This window comes from Enhydra lutris, unplaced genomic scaffold (assembly GCF_002288905.1).
Source record: "Enhydra lutris kenyoni isolate GAN:26980312 unplaced genomic scaffold, ASM228890v2 scaffoldscaffold42, whole genome shotgun sequence".
In the NCBI taxonomy this organism is placed as follows: domain Eukaryota; kingdom Metazoa; phylum Chordata; class Mammalia; order Carnivora; family Mustelidae; genus Enhydra; species Enhydra lutris.
The window spans coordinates 10,926,321-10,946,175 of record NW_019154126.1 but is presented as its reverse complement, the minus strand read 5'-3'; the positions used below and the strand labels follow the sequence as shown (position 1 = coordinate 10,946,175).

Below are 19,855 nucleotides of genomic sequence, written 5' to 3'. Positions count from 1 at the left end.
CTCTGTTGCAGGGGTGGCCAATGCTAGGACACGTGTGAGACTCAGGGTGGCCCCACTGGCCAGGGAGAGGTGAGTTCCTGTTCTGTCACTCAGGGTAGAACCTGAAGTCCCTGGCAAGGGGCCCTCCGGACTCGGTCCTCAGTTTCCTCTCTGGTCCCACCCTCTCCATCACCTGCTCTGGGCAAACTGGCCTCCTGGGAATGTGCCAAGAGCAGGCCTGCCTCTGGGGCTTTGACCAGTCCCCGAGATGGCCTCAGAACTTGCTACCCCATCCATTCAGGTCTCTGCTCAAATGTCACCTTATTAAAGAGAACTTGCCTGTCCCTGATGCTTTCACTTAACAGAGACTCTCTTTCCATTGCGCAGACTCCTTCCCTGTTCCCTTTTCTTCTTTGTGCTTATCACCACTTGACATATATTTTTCTTTTTTGTGACTCCCCAGTGCTAAAATGTCACTCCAGTGAGAGCTGGAGTGTGGTCTGTTTTGTCACTGCTCTAACCCTTATGGGGGTACCTGGTACATAAAGGCACCTGGTAAATATTTGTTGCATGAAAGGATGAAGGAGACAATCTTGCCTGGACACTCAATCTTATCCTGTATAAACCCATCCTTTGCGCCACAGTCCTGGGCAATCAGGCTTTGATAAAATGGAATGATGGCTTTGGTTCTACCCCACATTTGGGGTAGATATTGCTTAAATAAATTTTAAACAAATATTTAAAAAAAAAAAAAAAGGGAAGCTCCATGCCCACTGGCTCTAGAAGCCTGGGGTTCTCCAGGCGACTCCTGGTGCCACTGAACGTAACTGGGATAAGAACAGGTCTCGTAGCTAACATGGGCTGGCCGCCTGCTCGGATCTTCATCCTGCCTCGCTTTACAGGAACCTCCCTCACTGGTTCAGGCCTCCCCTAGTTCACCATTCTTTGGGCCAGTTTGGGGCCAGGGAGACCTGCTCTAGGGAGGGAAGTGGCTCTGAAGCCTGATACACTCACCTCGTGGAATGAACATAGTGGGGACTCCGGACCCGGAGGTCTGGCGTGGACGGCATGCTGGACTGCGAGTTCCAGTGGGGGAGGCTGCGGATGGGGCTGTTCTGCAGGGAGCTGCTGCCCCCGCCGGCTTCGGCACAGCTCCCTGTGCTGGGAAAGCGCTTGTGGCTGCTGCAAACCAGAGGACACCAGGCCGGTCACTGCCAAGACACAACTGGCCCTCTTCCCAGGGGGCCACCTAGCTGCGGACATCAGCTCTGGTGTCGGGAAAGCTGGCCCAGGACCGCCCCACCTCTCGCTTGGATTCTGATTGTGGTACTCAGCCATCACCCCAGAAGTGGGTGGGGGTCCCCATCCCTGATCCCCATGGTGGTGTGAGACAAACACCCTCATCAACCCTGTTCTGTGTCGTCCCTGCCCTCAACCAAGTTTCTGTTTTCCAGCCGACAAATATTTACCTGTCTGGACAGCCACTGGGAGCTTTAAAGGGCGTAATTAAAGGAAATGAGAAAAACAGAGAAGTGGACCAAAAATGCCTTCCTCCTCTGCAAGACTCTGCAATCTCAGCTGAGTAATGAGCTGATAACATACAGCTAAGACCACAGCTGTCCGGTTCCAGAATCCTGTTGGACGATGGTGCTGGATTCTGAGCCACTTTGGGATTCCTACGAGTGGCATCTCACTTGCCATGCAGAGTAGTACCGCCCCAGACTTCCTCGTTACCTCCCGCGTCATCACACAACCTTCTAGCCCTGTGCCAACACGCCAGCTGTGAGCCCAGACGCCCCCCCTTTCCTTGTGGGGACGGAGCTGCACCTCAACAGGGTCAGCAGCAGAGGGCGCTGTGAGCACAGCACAGGGCGTCCCGGGAGGGAGGCCATCGCCCCGAGGGGATTCTGTGACTGGTGGATGCTGGTTAGGACAGCCTTTGCTTTTTTTTTTTTTTTTTCTGTGGCCTCCCGGACCCTGCTCACCTGGAATGGCCGTGGGAGGAGCGTTTCTTGACCTTCTCGTAAGGCTCATCCAAAGAGGACTCGCTCCACATTTTGGGTTTTATGGGGGACTTGTCATAGTCGTTGCGGTGATAGTGCATCTGCCGGAGTCCCTCCAGGGACTGGGGAGGGGGGGGCCTGTTGTGTGATGGTGGCCGAGGAGGGAGTCCCTTGTGAGGAGACTGTAAGGGGGACAGTGTGCTGGTGACCTGAGAGTCTTCTGCGCAGAGATGGAGAGAGACGAACTGAGCAAGGGTCCCTCCCGCCGACCCTGACAGACCCGCCACCCCCGCCCACATCCTCCCCTGCCCTGCAGACGGGGTGCGCTCGGTGAGAGCACCCCACGGCTTCCCCACTTGCCAAGACCAGTCCAAACAAAACAAACCAAACCGACATTTCAAGCAGCACTGGGCGGGGAGAGGAGTTTGACTTCGTGTTACCTATAGACCAAGTGAGGCCCAAATTCCATTAAGACCCACCGCAAATGATGGCTTCATAGTGAACAGCAGAATGGGGTCCTGATTATATCGTCAAGTTGTTTCTCGGCAGACCCTAAGCATCTGTTTTGCTCTGGAGAAGTTTTAGCTCTGTGAGGGTTCTCTTTTGTTCACTTCTACAACCTCAGTGCCTAGAGTGACGGCACCCATCAATAAATACTTGATGTGTATTTTGTGTATTCTGACGGCTCAGTAAATACTTGTTAGAAGAAAAGGTATGTATGTTGAATGTCATGATCCGTTGTTGGTGGCTCTGGGTTTCCTCTCTGCTTTCCTCAGATGGCTATGGTCCTTTAATGTGTGCCTGGAGATTTTCCTCTCAGACCTGCCTTAGGTTCTTCTGGAAGGAGACAGGCTACAGATACTAACCAAACAGAAGACTATTCCCTGCCCTCAAGTCAGCAGTGGATGGGCAGAGAGGAGGAAGGGAAGAGCCCAGGGCCACATCCAGCTGGGACGGTGGCTGGTGAGGAGGAGGAGGGAGAGAGTGGGGAGCTCCTTTCAGGGGCAAGGGCAGCTGACCTGCTGTGCCCCCTGAGATGACCCGGGTGCCCCAGCTGACAGGGGACCTTGATTCCGACTGAGGAATGGGAATTCGCAACTTCGCAAGCATGGATGTGTCAGAAAGAAAATCATGTTTGAGAGCCGGTCAGCTAGCAGGGTTCAAAGCAGGCAAGGCTGGGAGAGGGATGAGGCAGGGGTTGAGGGAGAGGGAGATATCCAGCGTGGAGAATGGTGGGGGTGTGAGGGAGCAGCAGTGAGCAGAGGGAGGAAGGAAGAATTCAGGGTTCATTGTGATGGCAGAGGGGCGAGTGTGAAGGAAAAAATACACAGAAGTAAACCTCAGAAACTCCAACCACCTTTCACTTGGCTCCATCCATCTCCCACCAGTGTTCTTAATCATAGCCTAATTTTCCATCCCTGATCTGGGACTCTATTATGTACCCTCTCCTCAAATCAGTAAAGGCAAGAGCCCCTAGAAGGGGCAAGCCTGCAGTGGGAGTGGGGGTCCAGGTGAGGCAGTAATGCCCCTCAGGGGGCCTGGGGGTCTGGAGACTAATCGCCCATGGGGCATCCACATTAGCTGACAACAGGCAGGTCCCCCAACTCTTCTCTTACCATGGAATCTCACTAAATGGTCCGTGCTCCCTCCTTTGGAGAGACTGCAGCCCAGAGGCCAGAACCAGGGCTGGATCTTCCACATGCAAAACGCTTCTCCCTGCTCCCCTGCAACCTGGCCTCGTCCCCGCCCGTGTAACAACGCTGACAATAAAAATACTATGACCTGATCACTAACAGCAAGGCCAAGACCACCAGGAAAATAACCTGCCAGCCTCTCCCCCATCAGTAGCACTATTACCAGCCTCGCAGTGATCACCACGACTCTGCATTGGGCAGATCGTTTTATATTTTCTGTGTGAACAGCTTCTTAACACTGCCCACAGGAGGTTTCCCTAAAGGGCAAAACAAATTAAGTGCCACTTAATATATTTCCATATCATTTAAGTCCTGGCCAAGTGTTGGTTTAAACCCACAGGAATACTCCCAAAGATGGTCCTGTGCCTGGAATTCTTTCTTCCCCCACATGTGGTGGAGGTGGGCTAGCGGGCTGGGGGATCAGTTCTGTTTTTCTAAGAATTTCCCAAGAAAATATCCTGATAACCGCTGGGCTTTCAGGTCAATGGAAAAGAGCAAGACAGTTTCAAGGCCTGACCAGCAATCTAAAGAGACATCTTCCCTTCCAACTTCACTATTTCTCAGGACGATGTGGAGGGCTGGTTTTCTTCCTGCCAACCCCGGGCTTTTCTAGTAGGTTTCCATCTTTGACTTGTGATCCAGCCAAAGTCCATGTCGTTCCTCCAGAAATGATGAAAAATCAAAAGGCAGCTGCACACGGTGTTTAGGTACAAATGTGGTGTTGGCAACCACAACCCAGAACACCGTTCACGGTCTGTCACCTTATCCACTACCTCTGGGCCACAGAAGATACTCCAGTTCCAACGGACATGAGTGGACGTTGCACTCACCTGCTCCCAACTGCACGCGTGAGCGCTGGAGATGAGGGACTCACGGAGCACCTGGCTGCCACCCAGGCCTGGCTCTTGCCTTTCCACCCAGCTGCGCCCGGAGACACACAGCTTAATGCCTGTTTAATCTAGGCCCGAGTTCTGAAGCAGGAAACGGACAACCTACCGTCCTCTAGCACAAGGGCGTCTGAGAGGGAACTGTCTTCACTGGCAATATTTCCATCTGAGAAGACAAAAGGCAAAAGTCTATGAGTTTCACACATTCCCCCAGACAGAGCCCTGCCTGTAAAAATCATGAGTTTTAGGACCATCATGTCCTCTTTCTGATCAGAAGGGTCGCCTGAAACACAATAAAAGTGCTGGCTGGCATTTCTTTGGACAGTCCCTGGGGTGGGTCATTCCCCACTCCTGACGCTACACTGTGCCCCAGTGTCTCTGTCTGTCTGTCTGCGCTCTTGCTTCCCTGGGACTGGCAGTGCTGAGTAGCTTAATATCCAGGATAAAGGCTGCCTGGCCTGGTTAAGCTGCGTCACTGTCCCGGCCCAATCTCAGGGCGTGTTCCAACTGGACCAAAGAAAGAGAACTGCTCTTTATTCTACACACGCCAAACCAGGGTGAGGAACTTGGCTTTGCTCTTATGGCCATAAATGTCTTCTCCATAAAACTCTAAAGTCATTAGTAGTGAAAACAAGCTGCTAAATACAGCTTCTCTCTCTCTAAGGCTTATTTTTATGGATACTAGTTAACCATGAAGACGCGCCCAAGAGGGAGCCAAATAATCCTTCCTCTCTAACATCTGGGGAAACTGAGGGCCACCTAGGGAGGAGTGGTTTATCTGCAGTCGCTCTGCTCTCTTGGAAAAAGGAGCCAGAAGTCTCAGTTCTGAAAGTTCCAAGTTTAGTGTTTTAACTCTTGAAATAAAACACCAGGCTAAGGAACTACAGAGAACTACAATTATTCCTCTAATTCGAGCGCAGCAGAAACCGTATTTAAAGGATGCAGCAAAATAAAGAAGATATATTCTTGAACAGTTAAGGAAAAAAAAAAAAAGGCTGCAAACCTGGGTGGGACCCTGTGCTGGGGGGACAGACACAGATCTGAACACAGACTCTGGTGGCAGGGCTCACAGAACAGACTTCGCGGGGCAGGCTGGGGAAGTTGGTTCTTCTGTGGCCGGCCAGGGACAGGCTCCCCCACCCCAAACTCAGCTCTGGTGACCATGCTGGGTGCTCCCACAGAGCTGCGACTCCCCGAGGGCCTTTGAGGGCCACAATGAGGCCCCAAAGAGGCATCACCAGGGCTGGCTGGCTGCTGCTGTGTTCAGAAGTGAGTTACAAAGGGACAAAGTCTTGGCCACGGACAATGGGGTAGGATGGGGAAAGACAGTTACTCCAAATTTCCTAGAGGGAAAGGATTCTTTTATGGCCTCTCTCTGGTTTTCCTCAACTAGGAAGTCACTTTATTGGTGTTACTTGGTGGACTGTGAGCAACTAGGGGACACAGAACCTTGACTTTGGTGTCTTGGGAGTTTCCAGTACAGCGTGGCTTCCCTAGTAAGCCCACGTTTTAAGGTTGCACAATTATATTTCATGAATTAGATAGTATTATTACATATATATGTACATATATACAATTGTGGTAAAACATACATAACATAAAATTTACCATTTTAACCGCTGTGAGCCGCACAGTTCAGGGGCATTAAGCGTATCTGCATTCTTGTGAAACCAGCACCGCCATCATCTCCCGAACTTTTTCATTTTTCCAAACAAAACTCATACCCATCAAATTCTAACTCCCTGCTCCTCCTCCCCCAACCCCTGGAACCTCTGTTCTACTTTTGGTCTTCCTAGAGCCAAAGTGTTTTCAACGTGTCAACTATGAAAGAACACTTGACATGTACTGTCTGGAGTCCGCTAGACATGGAAAAAGAGGACTGTAACCGCTGGGGGACTTGGTGGTGTTGGTGGATTCAGGGCTATTTCCTGCTAGTGTTTACCAGATAGAATCACCCAGATTCCTAACCCCTGCTGACCTGAGTTCGGGGGGCTAGAAAGTCAGAGAGGAGCAGCCGCAGCCTCCATGGCTTTGGCTCTAGGACAGGGGCCCTTGGAGCGGCTCTGTCTGAGGACAGAGGCTCAGTGGGGGTGCTGGCTAGCCGCATGCCCCAGCCATCCAGATGTGGGCAGGGAGTTCGGGTCCCTGAGGAGGTCAGAGCCTGGGCAACTCCAGCGAGGCCGAACCAGTTCGGTGAGCTCAGCCCGGCTCCTGGTGAGGGCTGGGGAGAGTGTGCGGCCCAGGGCTGCGGGCTCTTCCACGGGGCACTAAGGAGTGATCAGGACACTCCGACCGTGTAATCCTCCTCCTCTGTGGACCCGACCTCCCTCTGTTGCTCTCATTTGGTATCAGGCCTTGGCAAGCTTCGCTTTACGGATTTAAAAAAAAAAAAAAAAAAAAAAAAAAGCTAAGGCCCAGGGTGGTTAAATGGCTCGCTCAGATCCCACAGGGAGCCAGCTCTGGCCCCGCTCCTGGGGTTGGGTCTCGACGCCCCAGTGGGGAGCGGGCTTAGCACGGACCTGCGATGATCAGGGATGCCCTCTGTGTGGGCTTCTTCCCGGACTTGATGCGGTTCTCATTGATGGCATTTTCAATCTCCTGCAGCTTCTTCAGTGCATTCAGATAAGAGGTTTTCCTTTGTTTCTTCAGTTTTTTGCTGACATTGGGGTCACTGGCGAGGCGGCGGGCAGCCTCTGTAATCTGGGATTGAATGGCAAACTCTCGTTCCAGGCGTTCCAGCTCAGCTTCCTGTGGGAGGGAGAGGAGGCTGCTCACACTTCGCGGGACACGAAGGGCTCAGGGAGCAGCTGAGGGAGGCACTGTCCTCCCGGGCCCCGCCCCAAGGCCAGCGCACCCTACTCTTAGTCTCCCTAAGAGGACCCAGCCCCAACCTTGCTGACCCTGCAGTGGCCCTTCCCTAAAATCTCTGGCAGCCAGGCCCTGGGCACTCCCACTCTCGGGACCCTTGGCCCCTGTTACGTTCAGGAGACGAGTGCTGGTTGCTACGTGGGCAGCACCAGCGAGAAGCAGAGCTTTCCCGCAGCAGGTGGAGGCAGGGGCTCACTCGGCTTCATCTCCCTGGTCTCCACAGCAAGGGTCACGAAGACCAGACCCTCAGGGAAATCAGAGCCTGTCTGGGTGGCGTCTCCCTGCCACCTTGGACAGGGAGGCACCACTGCTTCCAGAGCAGGCTTCCATGGGTTTGCCAGCAGGGGGCTCACATGGGCCCTCTGTCTCTCATTTTTTGAGCCCCTCATGGTGGGATGTACCCCACTCCGCAGATCTCTTTTGGAAGCCCATTCTCCAAGCTCCAGCGGTCCTCACACCGGCCCGATGGCAGCAGTGCTGGGCTGCGAGGCGCTACGGGAGGGCAGAGGAGCCCGGCCCCCACTCCTGGGACTAAACGCCCCAGGGCATTCTCTGATCTCCCCTCCGTCATCTCCCTGCGGCTGCCACCCCTGACTTTGGCCAGAAGAAGCAAATGAGTGAATATATCCTCAAACAGTTTCGGCCCCAGGAGAAATGAGGCTGTGGCTGCCAGGACTGGGCGGATGGACGGGGACGGCCTGCAGGTGGCCAGCCTCTCTGCAAACATCTGATAGGAACGGACCCACGCACCAACCCACTGCGAGGGACCCATCCCCGTGTTCATGGGGATGGACAGACCTTCCTGGTTAACGCCGCATAACAAAGCCTTGCCTCCCAGCGGCCCGTGCAGGCCCCGGAGCTGGCATGGAGCACAACACACTTAGCGGGATTCCCTTCTGTTTGAGCACCTTGAGCCTGAGGGAGTGGGGACTTGGGAGGGAGGGGAAGCATGGGGATGACACAGAACTGCTCCGGAGACGATAAACCCCTTCCAGGTCCTTCCAGTGCTGGCTGCACTGGCTCTCTGGAGAGAGAGGAACGTGGGGATGGATTCCTGCCCAGAGTCTTGAAACAAACAAGTCACCAAGGACAAAGGCTGGTCTGTGAGGCTTCACTGCTAGAAGCAGCTGTCCCTGGGCGGTGAGGGGAGCTCTGGCCCTGGGGCCCAACATGGCGTGGGAGCCCAGGATGCGTTCGCACTCCCGGAGCGGACACGCACACGGCCACCGGCCCCGGGTGTCCAGACGGCTGCCTGCAGTGTGGACGGGGAAGTCAAGTGCGTTCCCAGGAGAAACAGAGGCAGCAACAGAGCTGAGGGTAGGGAGCCCTTCCTTCCTAGAGGAGCTCTGCACGGGCTCCTGCCGGCTCGGGGGTACTTCCTGTCACTAACTCCGGACCAATACACACAGGGACAGGTAAGGATGACAGGCGCACACGGACTTCTCGGGGAAGGAAAGGCCTCGCTTACTGGCATGTGGGAAGGAGCTGCTGGTGGGAAGGCATTCAGGGCTGTGGGCCCTTGCTAAGGTGGGGTCCGCTCTTCAAAGTTTAGTCCAGCTGTCTGTCCAGCATAAGAGTGGAAGTTGCCCAGGCAATCCCGGTGACAGCTGGATTTTAGAAGTACTTGACCTGATGGTCTTCTAAATCCCACCCACGCTCCCCCCCTGCTCTGCCCACCCGCAGCCCCTGCTTCGGCTGTCTCCTCCCCGCCTGCAGCAGCTCATGGTTACCGAGCACAAAGCAGGTGTCAAATAGCAAGCTAAGCGTTTCCCACACACCAGCGCCTATAATCCTAGCAACCACTCCAAGACATAAGGATTATGAAGCTCCTCTTCCAGAAGAGGAAAACTGCTGAGCGTCAGATGTGCCCGAAGCCTCTGGTGAGTCCACCTGTGCCCTGAGGCCCTGTGACCAGATCTCAGACTGGTTCCCTGCTGGTGGCTGCAGGGCACCTGCGTCCCCCCTGAATCTGCCCTCACACTCACCCGCTGTGGCTGTGACTCAAGAATGCCAGCTTCTCTCAGTCCCTTTTGTAAGAATATCTGTTTCAACGTGGCCACGGTATTCCCTTCCCTTCCCCCTTGGCTTTGATTCCTATTCTTGTAAGTCCTCTGTTCAAATAGCATTTTAATTCATAGTTTCACTCAGAATAAATCCATGAAGACAGTTCCTGGACGTGACCTTGAGGCCTAAAGGTTTGCATGGCCTCAACTCTCTCAGTCTGAGGCTGGAGAGCTTGTTAACCAGAGGGAGACCCAAGTCCCCGTACGTCCTGGAATCTGGACTCTCCAGCCCCAGCCCCCAGCAACTTTTAGTGTCGGAGGTGATAAATGAGCAACGCTTCAGTGGCTCCTCCAAATGCGGACGAATGACATCAGGACAGCTCAGCGCCTAGCTCATCCGCTGGCAGCAGTGCTAGCAGCAAGGCCCTACAGTCCCTCCCCAGTCAACAGCAGCCCTGCGCCTACAGGCAAGACCTTTCTTTCTCCCTTGGTTGTTTCCTTCCACAGGAGACTGGGCTCTGAGTAACAAAGAGCTGGAAGGCCATTAAAAAGACAGGTACACCTGAGAGTCTGGGATGTTCTCCCAAGCTTCACTTCACCGCTTACAACAGGCCTATCATGTTGGACAAACAACTTCCCCAGAAAGCGAAATGCCTACTCATGCAAGCGAATGAATCGGACCAAGGGGAGCCCCACGCTGACTGAGCAGCTAACTTAAAAGGGAGAATGGAAGATTCTGGGGAGGAAGGGGAAATGGCCTTTGGTATTGGGTAGAAGGAAGACCCTGTTACAGAAAACATGGATGCCCCAATATTTGGGGGAAATATGGCTAAAGTGAGAGAATCCAGCAACATCAGAAAAACACACCTCTCCTTTGGGCAGGATTTTCTGTTCATCCAGCTTGAAGGCTGTCCCGATTCTTCTTCGAACGATGGGTGGTTCCTCCCCTGGGTCCAAGGGATATTCAACGGGCAGCTTGCCTGTCAGCTCCTGCATATGAGCAACAGCACGAGAACAGGAATCAGAAGACGGCACGGGCTCGGTTCCTAGGAGGCACGCATGCACACGCACAGGCTTCAAAGCCTAGATTCAGTGCGTAGGCTTGAAATCGTCACCTTTAGCAATACATCTAAGGGCTCCTGAAATGCAATTTCATTTCTCTCTCTTAAGATTTTATTTATTTATGTGAGAGAGAGAGGGAGAAAGATTACATGCACGCATGCCTGAGTAGGGGGAGGGGCAGAAGGAGAGGGAGAAGCAGACTCTTTGCTGAGCAGGGAGCCTGATGCGGGGCTCTATCCCAGGACCCTGAGGTCAGGACCCAAGCCGAAGGCAGATGTTTACCTGACTGAGCCACCCAGGCGCCCCTCTTTTCTCTAAAAAATTATGAGAGCAGCCCTCTCTTTATAAAACAGATGTGCTTCAAAAAGTTTTTCCCAAAGTAAATGTCTTTTGGGTAAATAAAAGCGCCATCGGCATTCATCATAAAACCCGAATCTCATCCATTTGTTAATTTACCAAGTGTCCCCCGTGCCTGCTATGTGCCAGGTGGGACCACACAGCCAGGAGGGGCCAGAGCCCACACGACAGCTCTGGTCCGTCCAGGTTCTGTGTCCTTCCACTGCATCAAATAGTCCCTCATAAATATCTAAGTTCAGAATGTCCTTGAAATGAGTGTTCTTAGGAGGAGCGGTATCTAAACAGCGAAGCCAAGAAAGGTGCATATTACATAAACTAGAAACTGAACATAAATAATAATTACTCAACTCAGGCTAGGTGCTCAAGGCGCAGGCTGAGCTTAAAAAACATTACATGTATACAAATAAGAGTTTCACTAGAAACTGAAAATATAATCCATTTTGGTGACAAAGTCATTGAAAAAGACCTGTTGTGCATTTCCAGCTCTTAGAAATCTGTGTGACCACAATGACAGTGAACTTCGCTGATGGACCGCCACAGTGACTGTGACCCTGGCAGACGCCAAGGTCTGTGCAGCGATTCCGGATTAGAACGAGGCTCCATATTAGAGGTTATGTCTGGGAATAAAGATCAATTTGTAACCCACGTGGTAGAGGTGAGGCCTCCAGTGGACGGGGTCACTTCCAGGGGCCAGAGGCATGTGGGAGAGCCACCGTGCGCCTCCACTGGCAAGGCCCAGCCCCGGGTTTCCAGTCCCTGGTCAATGCCTACGGGGCTGCTCAGACACAGAGGAGCTCCCGGTCCATCTGCACAGAGAGCCTTTGTGCCACGCAGCCCAGTACGAGTGTGTAATGTGTGAGCAAGCCCCAAACACAGGACTCGAGGTGTTCACCCGCCTTCTGATAGAAGGAGGGATCTCGCCTTTCCCCACCACTGTGTGTGCACATGGAGTGCTTGTGTGCACACTGGGATGGGTGCATGCACTATGTGTGTGTGCACTAGGCTGTGTATGCGTATGCATGTGTGTGCGTGCATGTGTGCGCTGGGAGTGAGACTAGGTTGTATATCTGTGCGCTGGGATGGGTGTATTAGTAGGGTGTGTGTGTGCACTGAGTTGTGTGTAAGTGTAATAGGGAGTGTGCACATACATATGTATATGTGTCTGTACACTGGGAAGTGTGTGTATATGTGTGCAGTATGTGTGTGTGTGTGTGTGTGTGTGAGAGAGAGAGAGAGAGAGAGCGAGCGAGCAACTGGCATGCACAAACACAGCCACTGCTCACTCTCCTGGGCCTCTAGCCTGGGTTCAGGCCACCAGGAAATGAACTCTTGGGCTTTTTACTCCCCAGTGTAAGCATTTCTGAACATAATGGCCAACTGTTGAGTATGAAAGGCTCTGCAATTTTCTTCCCTGTTTTTGTAAAAAAATGTGGTTCAAATGTCCCCAGAGTAGTTATGTGTCTATTCTGCAACATTTTTATCTACTCCCCTAGAAGCCTGTCTATAAATAACATAACACACTGTGGATTTTATATGGTTAGAGCTTTTCCTTTCTACTTTGAAACTTACAAAAAGGAGGGGAATATTAACACGATCATTGACTTAATAACTAATGTGTCTGTAGTTCTGAAACAGACTACTTTAAGAATGCAAGGCTACGGATTTTCCAGCACCCACTAGAAGGTACTGGGTTCTCCATATTTAATCTGCCTTCACAGATAACCAGAGCCACGGGGGGAGGAGCTTGCTTTGGCGCTTGCAAGGGGCTCGGCCTGCTCCCCCACTTCCCTCTGGGGGAGTCAGCAGACCGGCTGAGCCGACACCAAGCAATCGGCCCCCAGGGCCCCTGTCCCCAGAGAGGCGACTCCTTCCACTCAAGTTCTGTTTTCTGGTGTCAACGCTCTAAGAAGTGGGAGCTTTGTTTTCCTTATTTTGCTTTTATTTCGAGAGAGACAGGGAGGCCTTTGTAACGCATGCTAACCCTGCCTTGACGCGGTTCTCCAGTTTTCTGATGCGGATTCCCTGCTGGGTTTAGGGATGTTTCCTTTATTAAAAACAAAACAAATCTTTTGCAAATTATTAAACACAGAGACCCAAGCTCTCCTTTTTTCACTGCTTTCAGGAGATTCTCTATGAAAAGGTTACTAATATTGAGAGAGTCTCAACACATATCCCTGGCCAGGCAGGCTGCTTTCCGGAGCTCTGCGGGGGATTTGTGCTGTGCGGGGGTGGGGGGGGGGGCGCTGCTGAAATCAGCCCAGAGCCTAATTAAGTCAAGTTGAAATGTAATACGATCCCATTCTATAGCCCCTTGTTTCATGCTTCCTGGGGCAAGGATTTGGGGGCAGAGGAAGTTACTCTCTTCAACTGAGCTCAGGAACCTCTTTTGCTTCCTATTCTGAGCTGCTGACCACCAGAGCTCTGTGTGACGTCACGCAGAGCACAGCCGCTCTCCCGAGGGCTCCCACCCACAGCATCTGTGTGCGACCCCGTGCTCATGCGTGTGTGCACACCCCCCCGGCATGTGTGTTGCATGACCAAATCAACTTTTCAAACATGCTAACAGTCATGGAATGAACAGGAGAACGTGGAAGCAGATATTCCTGCAAATAAACAGTGGCGGGCCACAGCGTCTAAACCCCCTGGCAACACAAGACCAATGTGTACACGGACTTGAGGAAGGCTTGCTTTGCATAAAATTAAAAACATCACTAGGCTGAGACCTCATTTTAAAAAAGGGAAGCACCAGATCATGAGTTTGAAAGGGGATTGTATACCAAGCGAAATCTTCATTTCCTTGTTGATCCCCACTGAGGCTTTTCCATAGGATTTCCCAAGACCAGTGTGAATTATCCTCAAGAGAAACAAAGGCACCATGACAATAAACTCGGGCACAAATTTTAGGAAGCTGGTGGCAAGCCAATATGTCCAAGGAGGTTATACCACAGGAAGTGACGTTTTATAAACTATGTTGCACATAGGACGGACCTCCATTATTACTTGTCATTTGGTCTCCAGTGGAGTCCCAATGAGGGTTTGAGCAGAGCAGCTCTACCTGCTATTGTCGCATTTCACTAAGGTCCACTCTTCCTGTTCATAACAGGGCGCGTTGTAGGGGTTGGGATTCCCACATTTGTGCTGCAGAAGTAGTCCTGCCCTCCGCTGATGCTCGCTGTGCAATCCCCGCCTTTGCTTTTCACAAATACATGAAGACAGAGGAACACACACACACACACACACACACACACACACACACACGGAATGTGAACTTACAGCTTCTCGAAGACAGAGTTTCTTTAGTTCCTCCAGCCGCTGGCGGAGTGTTTCCTCCAGCGCTTCCTGCCTGGATTTCAAGGCGGCCAGCATGTCCTTCTTGGCCGACTGAGAGCTATCAGATTCCTGAGAACCTGTTAATAAACAGTAGGGTTACTAGAGCAGCAGACAGGGGACCCACACCTGGACTATGGAGCATGTCACTGGAGCCCATGCCGTGGAGGTGGGACCTACCCAGGAGTCAGGGGAGCGGGGCACAAAGCGGGTGCTGTGGAGTCCCAGGGCCAAGGAGCAAATTCTTGGCACTTAGTGGAATTTATAGTTCCTCAGAGGACTGGCAGGAAAACTGACATGCCTGGAAAAGAAGTTTCTCTTTCTTGATAATCTGAAGATACGTGGCATACCTGTTTGATTTTCACTAGCATATCTTAATAGGCTTTATGCAGTGAAGCGGAAAGTTAAAATTCAGGCCAGTGATTTTAATACATAGTTTTAATTTTCTTTTTTTTTTCCATTTAAGAATGCTTATTTTTGGCTTAGTTCAAAGATGATGCATGCTTGTCATTAGAATTTTGAAAATGGAGACCTGTATAGAAATAGTCTATAAATAAGTCCTCCAGAGATAACCACTTCTGTGTATTCTTTTGATCTTTTTTATCATAGTGCACATATTTTAAAAATAAAATTTGATTTTCACTATATGTATTTTTAACTTAATACTGTGTCATGAGCAAATTCCCTCCTGATGAAAGTTATACATATTTTACCACTCAGGGTGGAGATATCTGCATGATGATTCGAGCAGCAGACTGCTAGATATGAAATCTTGGGGGAAGGCAAACTGTGAACGAAACACAAAAGGAAATATGCAAAAATGCCAACTGGAGGAATTTAGGTTGGATCAAAAGAACACTTTCAGGGCTGCAGTGTTTGGCTCCTGAAGCGGGTTTCCAGCAATGAAGCTGTTAAACATGTTTACCTTGATGGGTTCTGACAAGGCCCACTGATGCCCTGGGAAGGAGAAACTGATTACATTGCTTCTCATGCCCATGAATGTGGACAGATGTTCCTGGGTGTGTATTCAAGGGGCTCAGATGATGATGCCATTTACAATAGCATCAAACACCACCAAATACCTGGGGATAAATCTAGAGAAAGATGTGTAAGATCTCTATAGTGAAAACTGTAATATTCTGCTGAGAAACATTAAAACCCTAAAAAATAGAAAGGTATACCATAGTCATGGATTGGAGGCCTGATGCTGTAGAGGTATCCATTTTCCAGGAATTAAACAAGAGAACTGTTGCAATCCCAGGAAAAATTCCAGTGGGATTTTTTTTTGGGGGGTGGGTGGGGAGGCAGGTAGGAACTGTATTTCTGTAGGAAATCTGAGACAAGTCAGTGATCAGATGACAGACTTGAGAACAATGCAGTCACAACTGCCAGACACTCAAGTGTTCTGTCTCTTCCAATGGTAAAGAAAGCATCCTAGAATCCTCAGACTAGAAAGGTCTTTATGACTTTGCATCAGAAACCTCTGCTATACTCAAATCATCCCCCTAAATATACTATTCTTCTTAGTCCTTGAACAGTCTCTTACCATGGGACTAGGTTCCTAGAACCCTAATACTCAATATGTCTCAACAGCTATGTCTATTTTGACTTCAACTTGGGCTTTTCACTTTTTCTCCCCCAGCCCACCTTAGCTGGAAATAGAGAATATCACTGCAAGAACATATCATCTTCATGCCTCCACAGTAGCTAATAAATATTACCTTGAACAAACATATAAATGTCATCATTCATATACTTGGATGCTATGATTAAGCTGTAGCTTATCTTGGTAAAGAAATCTAGGACCCAGGAGTACGTATAAATTATAGAACCGGCCTTCCAAACTTTCATTAATTTTTGTAGCTCTTCCCCAGAATTTGCCAAGCTCAGTTGCAGGACTCCAACTTTAACAGCAAACCCGAACAAAAGCATGAATCTTACTAAGGCTCTCCTGACCTTGTGGTTGTCAGATATGAAGGCAACACATCACTGGACAATACTGCAAGCTCCCCTCCTGATATGGCTCAGATTTCTTGCCTCTGGAAGTCAATTACCCTGTGCTTATCAGTCCTCAACTATCTCTAGTTTACACCCATCCAAGATCCCATAGCTCAATCATGATGTGTCTTAACCTGGTTCTCTGAGCCATACTCACCAATCAAAATGGCAGACACAGAAACCCTTAATGGGGTTCTCTCCATTCCACCATCTAAAGCATTAATAAGGATGTAATATAATGTGGGGAAGAAGTCAGACTTCAGGTTTCAAAAACAGGCCTGGAGAAAACTGGACCTAAGGATATTAAAGAAGTTCTAGCTCAAGTGAAAAACTCATTGCTCTAATCTAAATACAGAACTAGTGATCTAGAGGACAAACTGACAGAGAAAAAGGATCAGGAGGAGGCCTGAAACAAACAGTTTAGAAGCCATGAAAACAGAATTAGGGAAATAAATCATACCATGAAACGTTCCAGCATCAGAATTATTGGGATCCCTGAGGAGGCGGAGAAAGAGAGAAGACTGGAAGATATAGTTGAACAAATTCTGGATGAAAATTTTCCCAATCTGGGGAATGGAACCAGTGTTTGTGTCCAAGAGGCAGAAAGATACCACCCAAGATCAACAAATCTAGAAAGACCTCGAGACACTTGATTGTGAGTCTGAAGAATCATAATTTTAGACAAGAGCTTCTGAGGGCAGCAAGGGGGAAGAGAACACTTACATATAGAGGAAGGTCCATCAGAATAAGGTCAGACCTGTCCACAGAAACCTGGCAAGCCAGAAAGGGCTTGCAAGACATATTCAGGGCACTAAATGAGAACATGCAGCCAAGAATACTTTATCCAGCAAGGCTGACATTCAAAATGGGTAGAGAGATAAAGAGCTTCCAAGACCAGCTACCGGGTGGCTGCTTCGTTGCTCGGGGCCCGTGTGCCAACGGGTGATGAGGACAAAGAGTATGTGACCATCAAGCTGGGACTACAAGAAATATTAAGGGGGGGGGTTCTATAAAAGAAGAAAGAGCCCAAGAGTGTCATAGAACAGAAATTTACAGACACAATCTATAGAAACAAGGACTTCACAGGCAACATGATGTCAATAAAAACATATCTTTCAATAATTACTCTCGACATGAACGGCCTAAACACTGCCATAAAACGGCAGGGTTGCAGATTGGATAAAATGACAGGACCCATCCACATGTTGTCTACAAAAGACCCATTTGGAACCTAAGGATACATCCAGACTGAAAGTGAAGAGATGGAGAACCATCTTTCATGCCAACAGGCCTCAAAAGAAAGCTGGGGCAGCGATTCTCATATCAGATAAATTAGATTTTAAACTAAAGACTGTAGTCAGAGATCATGAAAAACTCATTGCTTTCCCTTTCACCCCTGCCTAACCTCTCAACAGGAAATGATGATCTATTAGGTCTAAGGGTTCACCGTGCTCAAAATGGCAGACATCATAAGAACATTCAACTTTGGGAGGCAAAGCACAACATTTTTGGATAATCTGGTCTCTGAGCTTTGGTGTTGAATTACATGGCTCATTAGTGCTACTTAAATTATTATTATTTATAATAATTAGTCTAAATACCAAACCCACATAAGACAGGGTGGATGGCTCAAGAGGCCCCTTCTGTACCTGAAACCATGAATACTGGCAGGCTCCAGCTCATACCTTTATTCTGGAAATTGCTTCACGAGGAATGCAGTGCTGGGTACCAAGTTAAATTTTTACAAAGTAACTGAGCTGGCCTGGCCATGCAGATTTTTTTTTTAGTGGTAACTGGATGGTGAGCAGAGGTCAAACAGACCTGGTTTTGATGCACTCTATGCTGCTCACTAGTTGCGTAACCTTGGGTACATGACCTGCCCTCCTTAACCCGTCATAAAGTCTAAAGGAGATAATACGATGCACATACGATGCTTAACACAGTGGCTTAAACAGGTCAGTCCTCAAAATCCAGGGTACATTCAATGGGAGTGAAACACACACACACAAGCAGAACTGGAAAGAAAAACCACTGATGCTACCTCCTCCTCGTTGCTCAAGAAGAGACCTCACTGTGCAACTCTGCATACAAAAGCAGTATTTTCAAACTGTTTCTTGGATGCCTGAGTTTGCGGTTAGGTTTTTGGAGCTGCTGTGCCTGAGGTTGGGAACAGGATCACGGAGATTCAGGGGTTCAGGGGCCCCGTACTCCATGCTCCTCAAGCTAGGACAGCTCTGCATTCACTGAGTCTCGCATTTGAAACACTGCATTTGAAAAGAGGTTCCCAGGGCCTTTGTTTCTTGAAAGGAAATCCAGGGCACTGGGGGAAGGGTTCTGAGCCGGGGCAGCTGTTCCATGCAACCAGGCAAACATGGTGACCACGAGAAGAGATGACTGAGTGCGATGCCAGGGCAGCTTCCTACTGCCTCCGACGGGGGCCCTCGGGCATCCCTGGACCATCATGGCAGACACGTACAAGGGAGGCCAGCAAGAGGGCCAGGAGTCGGGAGGCATTGATTCACTGCTATTCTCAAGTGACCCAGAAGGACTCCAGGAAGAAACTCAATCAGAGAAGGGCCTCAGGTCAGCAGGAGTCTTACAAACTAAAGATGTGTGAACAAGAAATGATTCCGGATGGAGAGATCATTTCCCATCAGCACCTGGACTTGGTGAAAGGTACAGAAGTTCTCCACTGCTCTGGTTTACCCATTTCTGGTTATTTGAACACATGCATGCCTTGGCACACACAAGACCACGCTGAGGTTCTAAGTTTCACCTCTTGGAAATCAAAAAAGATGTCAGTCTGCTACCTCTGAGAGGAACGGTGATGGGCAGGGAAGGGACCTGGGTTTCCATCATATATCTGCTATTGATTGGTATAAGACCTCGGGTCACTCAACTCTTGGACCCATGATGTCCCCATCTGGAAAATGGCCAATTAACCAACCTCCAAGATGCTCCCAAACTTGGAGACTGTATTGCTTAATAAGCAGCTTACTTAGGTAGTACCCGCCTCCAGCGATCCTTGCTGCCAGTGTTACAGCTGTTACGTAACAGTGTCAACTTCTCTCTTCTTCACCATTCTGGCTTCCAGAAAAGACAAGCACCCTGCCAACTCTGGTCCTATCCCCAGTTACTGGGAGAGTGCCTCGAACTGGAGGGAATGTCTAATTATCGACCAGGGCTGAAAGGATTTACCCCCCATCTCAGCAACGGACCACATGGGTGTCAGTTTGGATGCTAAAAGAGGCTCATCTGAGCTGTTTTTGGGATTAATGAAGCAGGAAGATGGGTGGAACTTCTCTACTGCAGTCAGAGGAGGAAGACTGCAAAATTTATAGGTCGGCAGAACAGTAGTCGAGTGCTACTTGGAAAGGACACTTTCCACATGTGACAGATTCGTGCAGGAGCCAAAGAGAAAACAGAGGCGCTGTGAGCACTTTTGAAAGATAGAATTGTTGCTCCAAGTTTTAAAGTGATACCACATTTATGGAAGGAAGGAAGTAAATATTCTTTGGAAAACACACAGGCCCAGAGCCTCCCGAGGCAGGAGTGGTTTCGAGTGAGCAGGTCTGGGCTTGTGTCCCAGCTCTGCGACGCGCTAGTGGTGGGGACTGGCAACAGGGTACCATGTCTCTCAGCCTCTGAGTTCTCCCCCTACAGTACAAGAATGAACA

General features: G+C 50.0%; 1 protein-coding gene across 4 annotated transcripts in view; it reads right to left on the bottom strand.

Moving 5' to 3' along the window:
• LOC111155500 (FERM domain containing 4A) overlaps positions 1-19,855 on the bottom strand; it is a 307,805-nt gene that overhangs the window by 19,455 nt on the left and 268,495 nt on the right. For all 4 annotated transcript variants that reach the window (XM_022515665.1, XM_022515664.1, XM_022515666.1 and 1 more), the window contains exons 15-20: positions 14,127-14,260; positions 10,302-10,424; positions 7,083-7,311; positions 4,673-4,729; positions 1,965-2,202; positions 994-1,161 (exon numbers count right to left, since the gene is read on the bottom strand). In XM_022515665.1, the coding sequence (XP_022371373.1) occupies positions 994-1,161; positions 1,965-2,202; positions 4,673-4,729; positions 7,083-7,311; positions 10,302-10,424; positions 14,127-14,260 (949 nt within the window). The remainder of the gene's footprint in view (positions 1-993; positions 1,162-1,964; positions 2,203-4,672; positions 4,730-7,082; positions 7,312-10,301; positions 10,425-14,126; positions 14,261-19,855) is intronic.